General features: G+C 33.0%; 1 protein-coding gene across 1 annotated transcript; it reads right to left on the bottom strand.

The window, feature by feature from the left end:
• Positions 1–364: 364 nt before the first annotated feature.
• Positions 365–6,728, bottom strand: LOC145133756 (26S rRNA (cytosine-C(5))-methyltransferase NOP2B-like). Its single transcript, XM_079068723.1, has 18 exons — positions 6,523–6,728; positions 6,037–6,273; positions 4,958–5,163; positions 4,424–4,487; positions 4,194–4,327; positions 4,021–4,104; positions 3,846–3,920; positions 3,603–3,674; positions 3,440–3,513; positions 3,159–3,211; positions 2,934–3,043; positions 2,583–2,651; positions 2,403–2,477; positions 2,113–2,205; positions 1,950–2,029; positions 1,761–1,860; positions 1,210–1,469; positions 365–634 (listed from the first exon to the last, which is right to left on the bottom strand). Exons 2-18 carry the CDS (start codon positions 6,263–6,265, stop codon positions 568–570), a joined length of 1,845 nt encoding a protein of 614 aa, XP_078924849.1. The 5' UTR covers positions 6,266–6,273; positions 6,523–6,728; the 3' UTR covers positions 365–567.
• Positions 6,729–13,280: the final 6,552 nt, after the last annotated feature.

Here is a 13,280-nt window from a genome sequence, read left to right as displayed (position 1 = left end):
ATAGACTCTTTTTTTTAATTTTTATTAATAAAAACAATACAAAAAATAAATAAAAAATAAATAAGAATCAAATATAAAGGTAGTCTTTTTAAGTGTATAGTGACAACGACAAGACCATTTTTGCAATTTTGTCCCAAAATAAAGGAATCTATGGGCAAGACTTTCATATTTAGTAAACTGTAAACTAAATTAACAAAACAAAAAGAGTGAGAGTGGTCATTCTATCTTTCAAGCAAAACCAAACCAAGACTTTGATTTGCTTTCTAATAACGTCTAAATAAATAAATACTTAGTAAAATCATTCAGTGTGGAAACAAGGGGGGCATGGAGAGCATAAATAAAAAGCAGGGACAATACCAGAATCTATAACAAGCCCGCCCAAAATGATTTAATTAACCTGGCTAAATCAAAAACAAAACCCGAATACAATACAGATTCTATTATAATATAATATAAATAACAAGAAAGAAATAAAACATCAAGTAATAAATAAATATATAATTTGGAACAAAATTTTGGCCATGGCAGAACTAAATTTGGTGAGTCAGATCATACCCTGGGTCTGGTCTACCTTTTCTTGGTTGAGGATTTTGTTTTCTTCTTTGCTTCTCTTAGAGCTTCTCTCTTCTCTTCCCTGCATCACCATAACCATAAGCATCATATTCATGGATACAAAATTATTACACCACATTAATTTTTTAATAATTGTATTTTATTTGTGTGTATTATATATAGCATCCTACCTTCATTTATATTATTAAGAATCTACACAATTATTACATCACACATTTTTTCTTAAAATACAGAAAAGTAAAAAGCAGTTTCAAGGCTTCATCAAATTAGCCACTAAACTATTTTTTCTACAACAATTAAACAACTATACTTTTTTTATCGTTCAAAAAACAATCATCCTTAAAAGTTACATTCACCACTTTTCAAATAAGCCACTACCGGTAATTTGATAAAACAGTTGCCCTTTTCTGTTTTTACCTTTTCCGAGAAATTTGTTTTCTAAAAGGTCGAAAATAGTAGTATAATGATTTATAGGAATTAGTTAAGTGTAAAATAATGAAAGTTTAACCGATTTTTATTTTTAACTTTTCAAAATCGAAGTTGCATTATATACATAATACCAAAGAGACATATATGGTGTGTGTGTGTGTGTGTGTGTGTGAGAGAGAGAGAGAGAGAGAGAGAGAGAAGATGTACCTGGCTTTTGAGATCTCTTCTCTAGGAGGAGGTTTATATTTCTTCCTCTTCTCAAAAGTGGCAGGTTTTTCTTCTTGTTTTTTTCTTTTAAGAGAAGCATCATTTGAGTTTTTTTTCTCTTTTTTCAATACCTCTTTCTTTTGTTTTTGTTGAGGAATTTCTTCTTCCATGATTTCAGAACCTTCTTCCACCTCTTCTTCTTCTTCTTGTACTTCAGAATATGTTCCAGGAACTCCCTTTGAATTACTCATTTTTTTCAACTGCAATATCAACATAAATAAACATAAACCACCGATTCATTAATAACTCTACAACCATTCAGAATACAAACTATTACATTTATAAACCATTTACTAGGACTTATCGTATTTCTTTGGTCAATTTTATAATCTCATAAACATCAATTACAGTTAATCCCATGCGGGTATTTAAAAATCTTCACAATTTCTAAAAAAAACTACAAAACGTAAGTAAACTACCCAACCACAGCATTGTGACATTATGCTTTTGGTATGTTGTTGCTATTGTGTATGTATAATATAATGGGATACCTTTGCAACAAAAAAGCCATCCATGTTATGGACATGTGGATAGAAACGTCTTGTCTTTTCCAATGATGGATGAAATCTACGTTCCCTAAATCGAACAAACCTACATAGTACATACAATAAAGAAAATACAAATTCTTTAGACAAAAATATTCATCAAATTTTTTTTAAAAAGGTAAATAAATAAAATACCCTGGGCGACCAAAATCTAGTCCACATGGCACGAGTTTCACATCCCTCTTCTTCAGTGCATAGTCTATAACATCTTCATTCTGCAAGATCAAAAGGACTCGGATAAAGTGTTTATTGTCTGGATAAAAGAAAGATGTTTGAAAATAATTAAAAAGAATAATACCTCAATAACCATCAAGGAGCATGTGGAGTAAACCACATAACCCCCTGATTTTGAATTTGCATCCACCATGTCAATTGATGCAAGTATTAGTTCCTGCAAATCAACAAATTTAAAATGGAGCTCTTATACAACAATAATAATAACAACATAACTTAACAAGTTTCTCTCACTAATTTATGACATTCATAAAGTTCTAGAAGAATAATAAGGTAAGAGGTGTGTAGAAGTGAATAGCATACTGCATACATAAGTGGTCCGATTAACTTAATTCATAGAAAGGATTTGTGTACCTTTTGTAGACGTGAGAAGTTCTGTACATCAATAGCATTTTTAGAGGTTTTGACAGATTCATCTTTAGATATAACCTGTAAAAATTATATAAATAAATCTTCTTAATAAACTGTTAAAGCAAGGACTAGATTACTAGAAACAAGCATATGATATGAGCATATAAAAATCATTATGCTTACCCCAGTACCACTGCAAGGGGCATCCAACAAAACCCTGTCTGCTGTGTTATGTCCCAATACTTTTGGGAGCTGAAATCATATCAAATAAAGAAAAAAGTTAATTAATTACAAAAATGCCCATAAATGGAAATTCAATATTAAAATATGAGACTGAACAATATTTCTAGAACAATTTTCAATGATGAATTGATGAGGACAAGGGCATTCACGTATTTTGCATAGATGAGAAATTGTAGCCTTTTTAGGTGGGACAAAAAATTGCAACTTTTATCCCATTAACATCAGTAATATTAAGCTTCATCTGATTAAATTATATAAATATATATATATATATAAGTTAGAAAAACTAACCTCCTTCCCATCATAGCTGCATACTACAGTATTTGTAACACCCAATCGTTGTAAATTAGATGTTAGTTTACTAAGCCTCTTCTCCTTCATCTCATTAGCATAAATAATACCTAATAAGAATCACATAGGGTGGTTGGTTAATTAGATAAAATTTATATAAAATATATTTTATATCCAAAATGACATCACAAACAAATTGTGTAAATGTGCAAAGAAAGAGCATACCAGTGTTTTTCATAAGAGCTGCAATGTAAGTGGTTTTACCACCAGGAGATGCCCTACAACAAGTAAAAGTTGTTTTTCAAAAGGCAGAGATGTATACAGGTTTAAATCTGATACTAAAATGTGTATTAAAACAAAGAAAGTATATAAAAGCTAATTATCAATAAAACTGAAATCAATTACAATTCCTTCTAAACGCCCCAAAGCTTTTAAATCATTTTTATAGTGTAACAAGTTTCGAAGGTATTTTGGAGATAAAATGTAAAAATATGTTAGATACTTACGCCATATCAACAATCCGTTCCTTCTCTTGAGGAGCAAGAGCCATTACAGGTAGAAAAGAGCTTGCGCTTTGCACCTATAAAGAGTAAACAAAACCAATAGTTAGAAGAAATAAGCAAATCTTACAAAATAAAAATAAAAGTTTTTTATCTAGGAAATAAGTACCATGTAATGACCAGCCATATATTCTGGGGTTGCACCATATGGCACTTGATGATCATATACAACCAAGCCAACCTGTTGTTGTTCAAGGGGCAATTAGTGAAACATCACAAAACCATAAGGTAGTGTTTACTATGCAGTAATCAAAGGGGGGATGGAATGGAATGAACCATTCCATTCCTTCCCTCTTCCATCATGACCAAACACTACCTAATTTTACAAACAAAGAAGATGAATGATCCTTACCTTTGACCACTTGCTTAAAGGATCCAAATTGATACCTCTATTTAACAAAACACCAGCCAAGTCTCGTCTCCGTGTCTATATATCATCATCAAAAAGTGGAGCTACATAAGTATTATAGCAAAAACCATGCTATTAAAAAGAAAACGAAAAAATAAATAAGTTTTATATCAATCACCTTTAATGTATTGGTACGTAGGGTGATTGGTCGAGGCTTTTCAAAAGCTTCAATTAGTTCCATAAGTTCAACAGGTGGAAACATCTGTACAAAATGTAATAATTAGAAACAATTAGAATTTGGTCAATGCATAAATTATCATACAAAATATCAAAGAATTAAAATTTAATTACCTCAACAAATGAAGAAATAAGGAACTCATTGTAGCCATAATATGATCCTAAATCCAACTTAAGTTGCTCTATATACTGCTTTCTTGTTGCTCCCTCTTGCCTCAAAGAACTAAAATTTGAGAGAATCCTAACAACTGGACAGTTTAATATGAAATATGTTATAAAAATGGAGATGGGAATATAGGGGCATAAGTGGAAAATGAGTTTTTTAATCACACGATAAGACTCACTCTCTTTTATTCTTTGTTGGAGACCAGTGAGATCAGGGGGTCCACGAGCTTCCTCTTCAAGTTCCTATAGTAAATGGATTTAAAAAAGGCATGAAACAATACTCTTATAATTAATGAAACTAAAAAATTGAGCAAATTAAAACTCATCAAAACCCAAATAAGATTATACTTAAGAAAATATATTTTTTAGTTGTATTTAGATAAAAAAAAATAGAATTGTGAAATTTTGAAAAAGATTTGTTATTAAATACTTCGTAAATAAAATGGAATATATCGCAACTTCCCATTCCATTCCATGATAGAATGAAAAAAGCTAAATAACAAAAAACGACACAATAAAAGGAATCGCATTGCTTTAAGAATGTTCATTCCATTCCATCATACAAAACAAACAAGTTCTTTCTCATTCCAATGGAATTAACCATTCCATTCCTTCCTGGATTCCGTTATATACCAAACACTACCCAAGTAAATACAACATAACATGTCATTTAAGCACAAATGAAAAAAAAAAAAAAAAAAAAAGCGGTAAACCTCCTGTGTCGGCAATCGAAACTCATCAGGTTGTTCTTTGATATTAAGTTGTAGTTCATCTTGTCCCTCTTGTTGTACTATCGCACTTTCTTTGTCTATAGCTGCAGATTCTGCCTGAGGATCACGATCGGAATCGGAATCGGAACCGGAATCCAATTCCAAATCGGATCCGGAATCCAATTCCGAATCTGAACCTGACCCCTTAACTGTAAACAAATAAAACCAACCAAAAAATAACTAAGAAAATTGGTATAGATATAATACAACTTCAAATTGCATAGTATATATGATTTGAACAATGAAACATAACATATTAAAGTGAAAGTTGTTTTTTAAGAAAATTCAAGAAGGTCCTCAATGTCCATCAAGTATTGTTTGTTTTTGACTTCACAGACTTGGTGTAAGCTGTCTATTGTTTTTCTTGTTTACTTAATACAGAAACAATGACTGGATAAAAGGAAATAAAGGAAAGGAGGCTTTCCCCATTAAGTCCAAACTTCTTACATATTTGCCCTCATATTTTTGTTCCTTTCAGTCCCAAGTTTGTTGTTTTGTTCTATAATATTTTTGAACATCAGCACATGGAAAAAAAAGTCTAGAGGTGGCAACAAAGGCAGATCGGGCAGTTTGGGTAAAATGTCAAAACAGATTTGGGTCAAAGATGCGAGTTTTAATACATGTCAAACGGGTCAGGTTGACCCATTAACGCCTTTTGTCCAGATTTTTTAGATTTATAATTAGTCATGCATTAAATATGATTAAAAAACTATTCTATTCAAATAATTATTTTTAAATTTATGGAACTTAGGAGGTTGTATGTATCTAAATTCAATGTCCGATTCCAGCTGAGTCTATTTTTATGACCTTAGGGAATACCTAATTTTAAGTTAAAGTTCTGTATGGTGCGTGAATATGGAACAATTTTTTCCGCACTTCCAGATAAAGTTCTTTCAATTAGTTCTCTTGTGTGTGAGTGATTTCATCGCCAAATTTAAGTTCTTACCTTTACCTAATTCATTTTGATAGATTATTGTTTCAACAAGCATAATCCTTGGGTCCAATAGTTGCAATTGAAGTACCTTCATCGTCGTTGCCTCCTAAAACATCGCGTGCATATGTATCATCCCCATCCAACGAAAGTTCCGACCCCGAATCCCCACCTTCATCACTGTTGATACTCTGCTGTTGTTCCAGTTCTTCGTCTTCCATATCAGACTCGCTCAGAATATCATTTTTCTTTTTGCTCTTCACAGAAACAATCTCCTTACTGTTTGGTTTCTTCTGTGACTTTTTGCCTTTAATAGCCATTGAAGCTACTAAAGAATGTAAAACCAGATTAGCACGAAAGGAGTCCAGAAATTGAGCATTTAAAGAAATTTAAGTTTCATAAATCATAAAACCCTAAACATCAACATAAAAGTGCGGTCAAAGAAATCGGTATACCAGCAGAGGCTGACGAGAAAAATCGAAATCGCAGGCTCTAAGGTAGAGAGACAAGGGACGAAGAGAAGTCCAAAAGAGAGAGAGAGAGAGAGAGAGAGAGAGAGAGAGAGAGAGAGACTCACCAGAGATTAGGGAAGCTCTTGTCGGAGGAAACGCAGGCTGACGACGTCGGGGGAGAAAGGAGAAAACGTCGAGGTGGAGAACTGGAGAAGAAGAATGCGTCGGCTTGGTAAACGAGGGCCTAATGTTGTTCTTGCAAATAGGGTTTTCCGGTAGTAAATGAGGCGGGAATGCGTTATGGTAAGAGGATTAGGGTTTAAAAGATTGAAGGCCGCTGTATTTTGTTGTTGCACACCCAGTATACGTTACTTTTTAAATTGTTTGTTGGTTTAAATTGTTTGTTGGTTTAATCGACTAGAAGTTAACGAACTTTGGTCTTTGTTTACGTTAAGATAATCATATTTTTTTCGTATATATTTGACCATTGAACTTGTTTGACCTATTCAAAATAAGGTAATATGACGGGTAATTAGCGGTAACATTACCCTATTATGAACAGATCAAGTTTACCGGACAAATGTGTACGAAAAAAACATAGTTATCTAAATATGGACAAAAAATAAAGTTCTTTACCCATTTTTGGTAATATTTGTTTCTTTATATTAAGTGTAGGTAGTCATAAGACTCATTGATGTGACATAAAATTGGGTTGTTCAGTCTTTGTGTATAAGGAGATGGTCAGTCAACCCAGTTTAGGCTCAGCTAGTTTGGGGTTAGGATGTATACGCTTAAGGGGCTAGGTTGTATACGCTTTAAAGACCTAGCAACACAGCCTAGCCTATGACTAGCCGAGATTGAACTGAGTTAGACCAAGCCAAACCTAATTGTTCATTAAATGTCGGAGCCTGATCCCAGGGTACAATCCCTGAGACGGTTCTTGTCCAATATTACTAAAACGGGTAAGAAACATTGGTTTTTGTCCATATTTAGGTAACCATGTTTTTTTCGTACATATTTGACCAATAAATTTGTTTGACCTGTTTATAATAGGGTAATATTACCGTAATTACCAGTCATATTATCCTATTTTGAATATGCCAAACAAGTTTAATGCTCAAATGTGAACGAAAAAAACATGGTTACCTAAATGTGGACAAATACCAAAGTTCGTTACCTTTCTAGGTCATTAACCCTTGTTTGTTTTGGTTCAATTGAGTCATTGTTTAATTCCAAGAAAACTTTAGAGTGTTTCCTTGCGGAAAAATTTTTAGTTTTCATAAAAAATTTCAAATGAAAATGAAAATTTTAAAAACATGTTTGGTTGATTTAGTTTTCAAAGTTTTTCCTAAAACATGAAAAATTCCGGTTTTCCAAATTGTATGTAGTTAGAAACGTATTTTTTATAGTTTTCTAAAATTCTAAGATAGAAAATAAAAACTCCACCGTTTACAATAGGGATGAGCATATGGACCGGGGAACCGACCGGAACCGGAACCCGATGGAACCGGTCGGGCTGGTACCTGGACAATATTCTTATGGATTTTTGGAACTGAAAACCGGTAGAACTAGAAAAAACCAGAACCGTATGTTGCTATTTCTCGAGGACCGGTTCTAACATTGAAGACACGGCAAGAACCGGTAGGAACCGAAACCGGTAGAACCGGCTGTCCGGTTCGGTTCCTATTTTCCACCAAGTTCGGTTCCTGGGCCGGTTCCGGTTCGGGACGGTTCCAGCCGGGTCGGTTCCTTTGCTCATCCCTAGTTTCCAACCAAATGCATTTCTAAAATTTTTATTGAAAATTGAAAATGAAACCCAACTCTATTTTTTGATAACATTTTCTTGAAAAATGAAAACAGTTTTCCACAACAAAACGCACCATTAATGTCTTTATTTTTTGTTTAAAATAAGATTTTTTTAATAAAATGTTTAGACTTTAGCAGTAGGTTTGCTGATAATTTTTCCGTAATACACAAATTTCTTCAAAAAAAATGTTATTTTTTTCCGAAAAAACTCAAGTTTGACAATTATTTTTGTTAGACCAATTTTTTGTTTTGGCTCATAAACCGCGTATTGTAGCGGATGCTTGTCATTCTTGATATAGGAAAATTTAGGTTAGGTTGATGTTCTTCACAATAAATTTGATTAATAAAAATCAATTTAAAATATCAAGTTAGTCTGAAGGATATCTTTCACCATCAATAATTTTTAACCATCACGCAAATAGATTTTAAAACAAACTTATAACACTTTTTTAAAAATAAATAAAACATATTCTTAATAAAAAAAATCAAAATATTTAAATAAACATTTTGGTAAATATATGGTGTTAAAACATAACATAAATTCATTTAAACATAATGGTTTCAAAAATATTTAAGCGGGGGTCTCTGATTAAAATAACATCAGGAGTCTTTAAAACGTTTGTGCGGAATTAAATCTTTCCTCCTCTTGATGGAATGAGTTTTCCCTCCATTTATGGGAAAAAAAATATTCACGATTTCAATTCTTTCACAAAAATTGAACCAAACATAGAAAAGTTTGTGGAGTTGGATTACAATTCCCCTTAATTCCATAGAATCCACTGAAACAAATATCCATTAACGTCTTAAATAGTAGTTAGGTAAGGGTGCCAAACACCATAATTTAAAATAAAATAAAAATTGGTTTAAATGCTCGTGTTTTTAAATTGCTACATGAGATATTTTCCCACGATTATTCTTTCTACAATAGCTCTAATACACAGTTGTTCGTTACAAAGTACAACATGTCTGAATTGATTTTGCTTAAAGATTCGATTTTTCTACATGTCCCATTTATTGGTTCAGATCTAATGGATTTTGATGAAACTGATACAATCTAATTATCCATTAGATGTTGGATTTGCTCAACCGATGCAATCCAATTCATCAGACTGAATGGTGTACTCACATTTCACCACTCACTTTTTTAGTGTCACATCAGTTTTCTCCTCACTTACATTCACCCATCAAAAGCCAGGAAATTGTCACATTTTACTACCTTCCATTTTTCTTATTATTTTTTTAAAATATATTTTATACAAATATTATATTCGTTTTATAGGGAATTAAAACCCATGAATTTTAATATATTTTTTATAACTTTTTAGTATTTATATAATTCAATAAATATTAAAAAACTGAAAAAAAAAATAGTTAGTCAACCACATGAGAGAGAGGGCGGGGTAGACACCCCTCACCCCTTCCCCACGCCGAATAAACCGCATCGCCGATATTGTGTTTGCGGGTGCGGTTTCGTCCCCTGCTCTGATCCCTATAGTTTTATCTACAATTGAATCGAATCATATCGATCCAATTATATATTGGATTGAATTGGTTTTATCCGTTGGATATATTTGATTGGTCATCTATTATCCTATCAATTCTAATTCGGTGTATATCAAATAACAACCTCACAGGGGCATGCTAAATGGAATGTAAATATGATAAATATAATTAAAACCTCACACGGGCATGCTAAATAAGACTAATAAATGTCACTTCAACTTCAACGACCAAGGTTCAAGATCGACCCAAAATATGATTGTAAGAAAACGTTTAAACTTTAAGTTCAATTGAATAGTAATTGGATATTTAGTGGATTCCAATTGAATAATATTAATTGGATATAGGGTTAGATGTTCATTGGATATTTATTTGATGATTATATTGGATATCTAATCATAATTGGACCAGATTGGTTTTGAAATTTCAAAATCAATCGGATTGGATCGGTCATTAAAATCCAATGGATGACCGAAACGAACCAATCTAACGTTCATCTAATCCGATATCCAATATAATCATCAAATAAATATCCAATGAACATCTAACCCTATATCCAGTTAATATTATTCAATTATATAGGGTTAGATGTTCATTGGATATTTATTTGATGATTATATTGGATATCGGATTAGATGAACGTTAGATTGGTTCGTTTCGGTCATCCATTGGATTTTAATGACCGATCCAATCCGATTGATTTTGAAATTTCAAAACCAATCTGGTCCAATTATGATTAGATATCCAATATAATTGGTCGGTTTTGTAATTTGATCGGTTAATTTCTGCTCACCTCTAAATTGTCCCAATCAATCCTTGTGGACCACAGTCTTTTCCTAACCCATGGCAAAAATTGTTATAAGACGAAATAAACAGGCAAACAAATAATTTTAAAAATACAATCATGAAAAGCATAAAAAAACATGGTTGTCAAAATCGCGATCCTGCTTGTATGATCGTACGATCCTAGGTATGAAAATGAGTCGGATCGTAAACAGATCGTAGGTAGGATTGGGATCCGATCCGATCCTACATTCCCTTGATTTTTAATTTATTTATTTATTTTTGCAAATGAATTTTTTTTACCATTTTTATATGTCTTTTACCTTTTACCGATTTACCGCTTATCATTTTGTGTTGTGACTTATGACTAATATTTGAAAGTTTTTATAACTTTTGAACGAAAAAATGAATGTTTGAAATATTTTTTATATTTTAAAATTATAAATTAAAATTATGATTTATTTTGTGGGATCTTAGGATCCCGATCTTGCAAACCCGAAAACAATTCTATATAGGATCTCGATCTTGACAACATTGATGAAAAATATTGTAGTTGTCCAATAGAATGAAATTGATCATTATATGAACGTGATTCTTGAGTTTTGTTACTTCTTGTTCATTCTGTCATGGGCTTTTTTTTTCAATTCCATTAATCTTTTTCAATTCCATAATGGAATGGGATAAAAAAACTGGAACATAAGTTTTCATGACAAACAAAAAAAATCACATAGTTAGTTAAACTATATTATTATTTTCTAAAACAACTATAAACCAAGGTTGTCAAGATCAGATCCTACGTAGAATTGTTTTTTGGGTTTGGAAGATCGGGATCGAAATCCTAAGATCCCACAAAATAAAACATAATTTTAATTTATAATTTTAAAACATGAAATATATTTCAAACATTCAATTTTTCGTTCAAAAGTTATAACAACTTCAAAATATTAGTCATAAGTCACAATACAAAATAATAAACGGTAAATTGGTAAGGGTAAAAGACATAAAAATGGTAAAAAAAAAACTCATTTTCAAAAAAAAAAATCAAGGGAAGGTGGGATCGAATCGGATCTCAATCCTATCTGTTATCCTACCCCAAATACGATCCGGCTTGTTTTTCATACCTAGGATCGTAGGATCGTACAATATTACGATCAGGATCGCGATTTTATTACCAACTCGTTCACTCTTCTAGCTAGTCCTGATTCTTGGAGATCCATGCTCTCTGATGACGCCAAGTATTATGTTCATGATCTCAGGAGGCTTATTGACTCTCATGTAACGATCCCGACAAATAACCCGACCATCTGGTTGTATTTGGTGCCCTTAAAAATTAAATGTTTCGTCTGGCATGCTTGTTTGAACCGCATTCTCACGCCCTTTCCAAACGAGGAATCAACTTCAACTCTTCGTGTCATTGTTGCGCTTCGGGCTTGGATGAGACTCATCACCTTTTGGTGGGTTGTAATTTGGCAGCTAACACCCTTCGTTGGATTCTTAATTGGTGCAATATTCTCTTTCAGCCTTTCAGTAAGGTTAAGGAGTTAGTGGACTTTGCTGCTTATTGGGGTAATTGCCCCAAAAAAATGTAAGATTTTGATTGTTATTATCTATTGTTATATTTTGTGCATCTGGAGGGCCTGAAATGACAAGATCGATTTTGATTGCTATTATCTATTGTTATATTTGGTGCATCTGGAGGGCCCGAAATGACAAGATCTTCAATAATACGGTGCAAATTGGTCGAAACTGGCGGATAATGTGATCACTTTGGTTTTTAGTTGGGTTAAATATAGGGGGAATTATGGGGCTTGTAATTGGGCTAATTGGTGTTGCTTTCCTTTCAACATTTTGTAATTGTACTTGTGTTTTTTTGTAATTGTACTTGTGTTTTTCTCCTCTTGCCCGACCTTCTTTCTTTTTAGGCTGCGGTTTTATAATATTCCACCGTTTCCAAAAAAAAAAATTCTTTTATTATAATCTTGTTTAAGTTTTTTAATAGTTTGCTGGAGATGTTTTCTAAAAACAGTTTCCACTCAAATGGAGTCAGGGTTTCTCTTTGTTGTTGTTGTTATTTAAGTTTGACAAAATTGCAAAAATGGCCCCTGTCGTATGCATATTTTTGGGGTTTTAGTCCAAACCACAACTTTTTTGGATTGGTGGTCTTTTGAGCTAGTTTCGTTGCGTTTTTGGTCCCTCTGAATAGTGAAATGACTGTAATGCCCTTGGGATATTTATTTTTTTATTTTTCTTTCATTTCTTTTTAAATATAATATTAATTTATTTATTTTAATAATTAAAAAAATAAGAAGGGCCCCCCCCCCTCTCTATCTCTCTCTCCAGTTTCAATACCCAAAAGATGCAATCCACCATCGTCTTCTTCACGACCCTCGTCTTCTTCAAACTCCAAATCCTCACCACCATCTCTCCTTCCAGCCACCAAAAATCAACCACCAACACCACGATCAAAAATCTAGGTTTGTGCAATCATCCTTACTGATTCTCAAATCGAATATATATCAAAGCTCACCATCAGCTCCTCACCGCCACTTTCTCATAGATCTGGAATGCCGCTCACCTTTGTCGATCGTCGCCGCCTTGACAGCTCTGACTACAAGCCCTACGACAGCTCCACCTGCCGCTGTCGTTCGTGTTGCAGATTCGGTGAGTTCCCCACCCGATCTCGTCTCCTCCAGAAGGAGTCCACGCTTCATCTTGTCCTCCGTCTTCGTGGAGGTATGCAGATCTTCGTTAAGACCTTTTACATGGAAGACAATCTTGTAACAACGTAAATTTT

This window comes from Lactuca virosa, chromosome 1 (assembly GCF_052849685.1).
Source record: "Lactuca virosa cultivar CGN04683 chromosome 1, Lactuca_virosa_CGN04683_v6, whole genome shotgun sequence".
Classification (NCBI taxonomy): Eukaryota; Viridiplantae; Streptophyta; class Magnoliopsida; order Asterales; family Asteraceae; genus Lactuca; species Lactuca virosa.
Note: the sequence above shows the minus strand (reverse complement) of the source record. Positions and strands in the feature narration are given on the sequence as shown.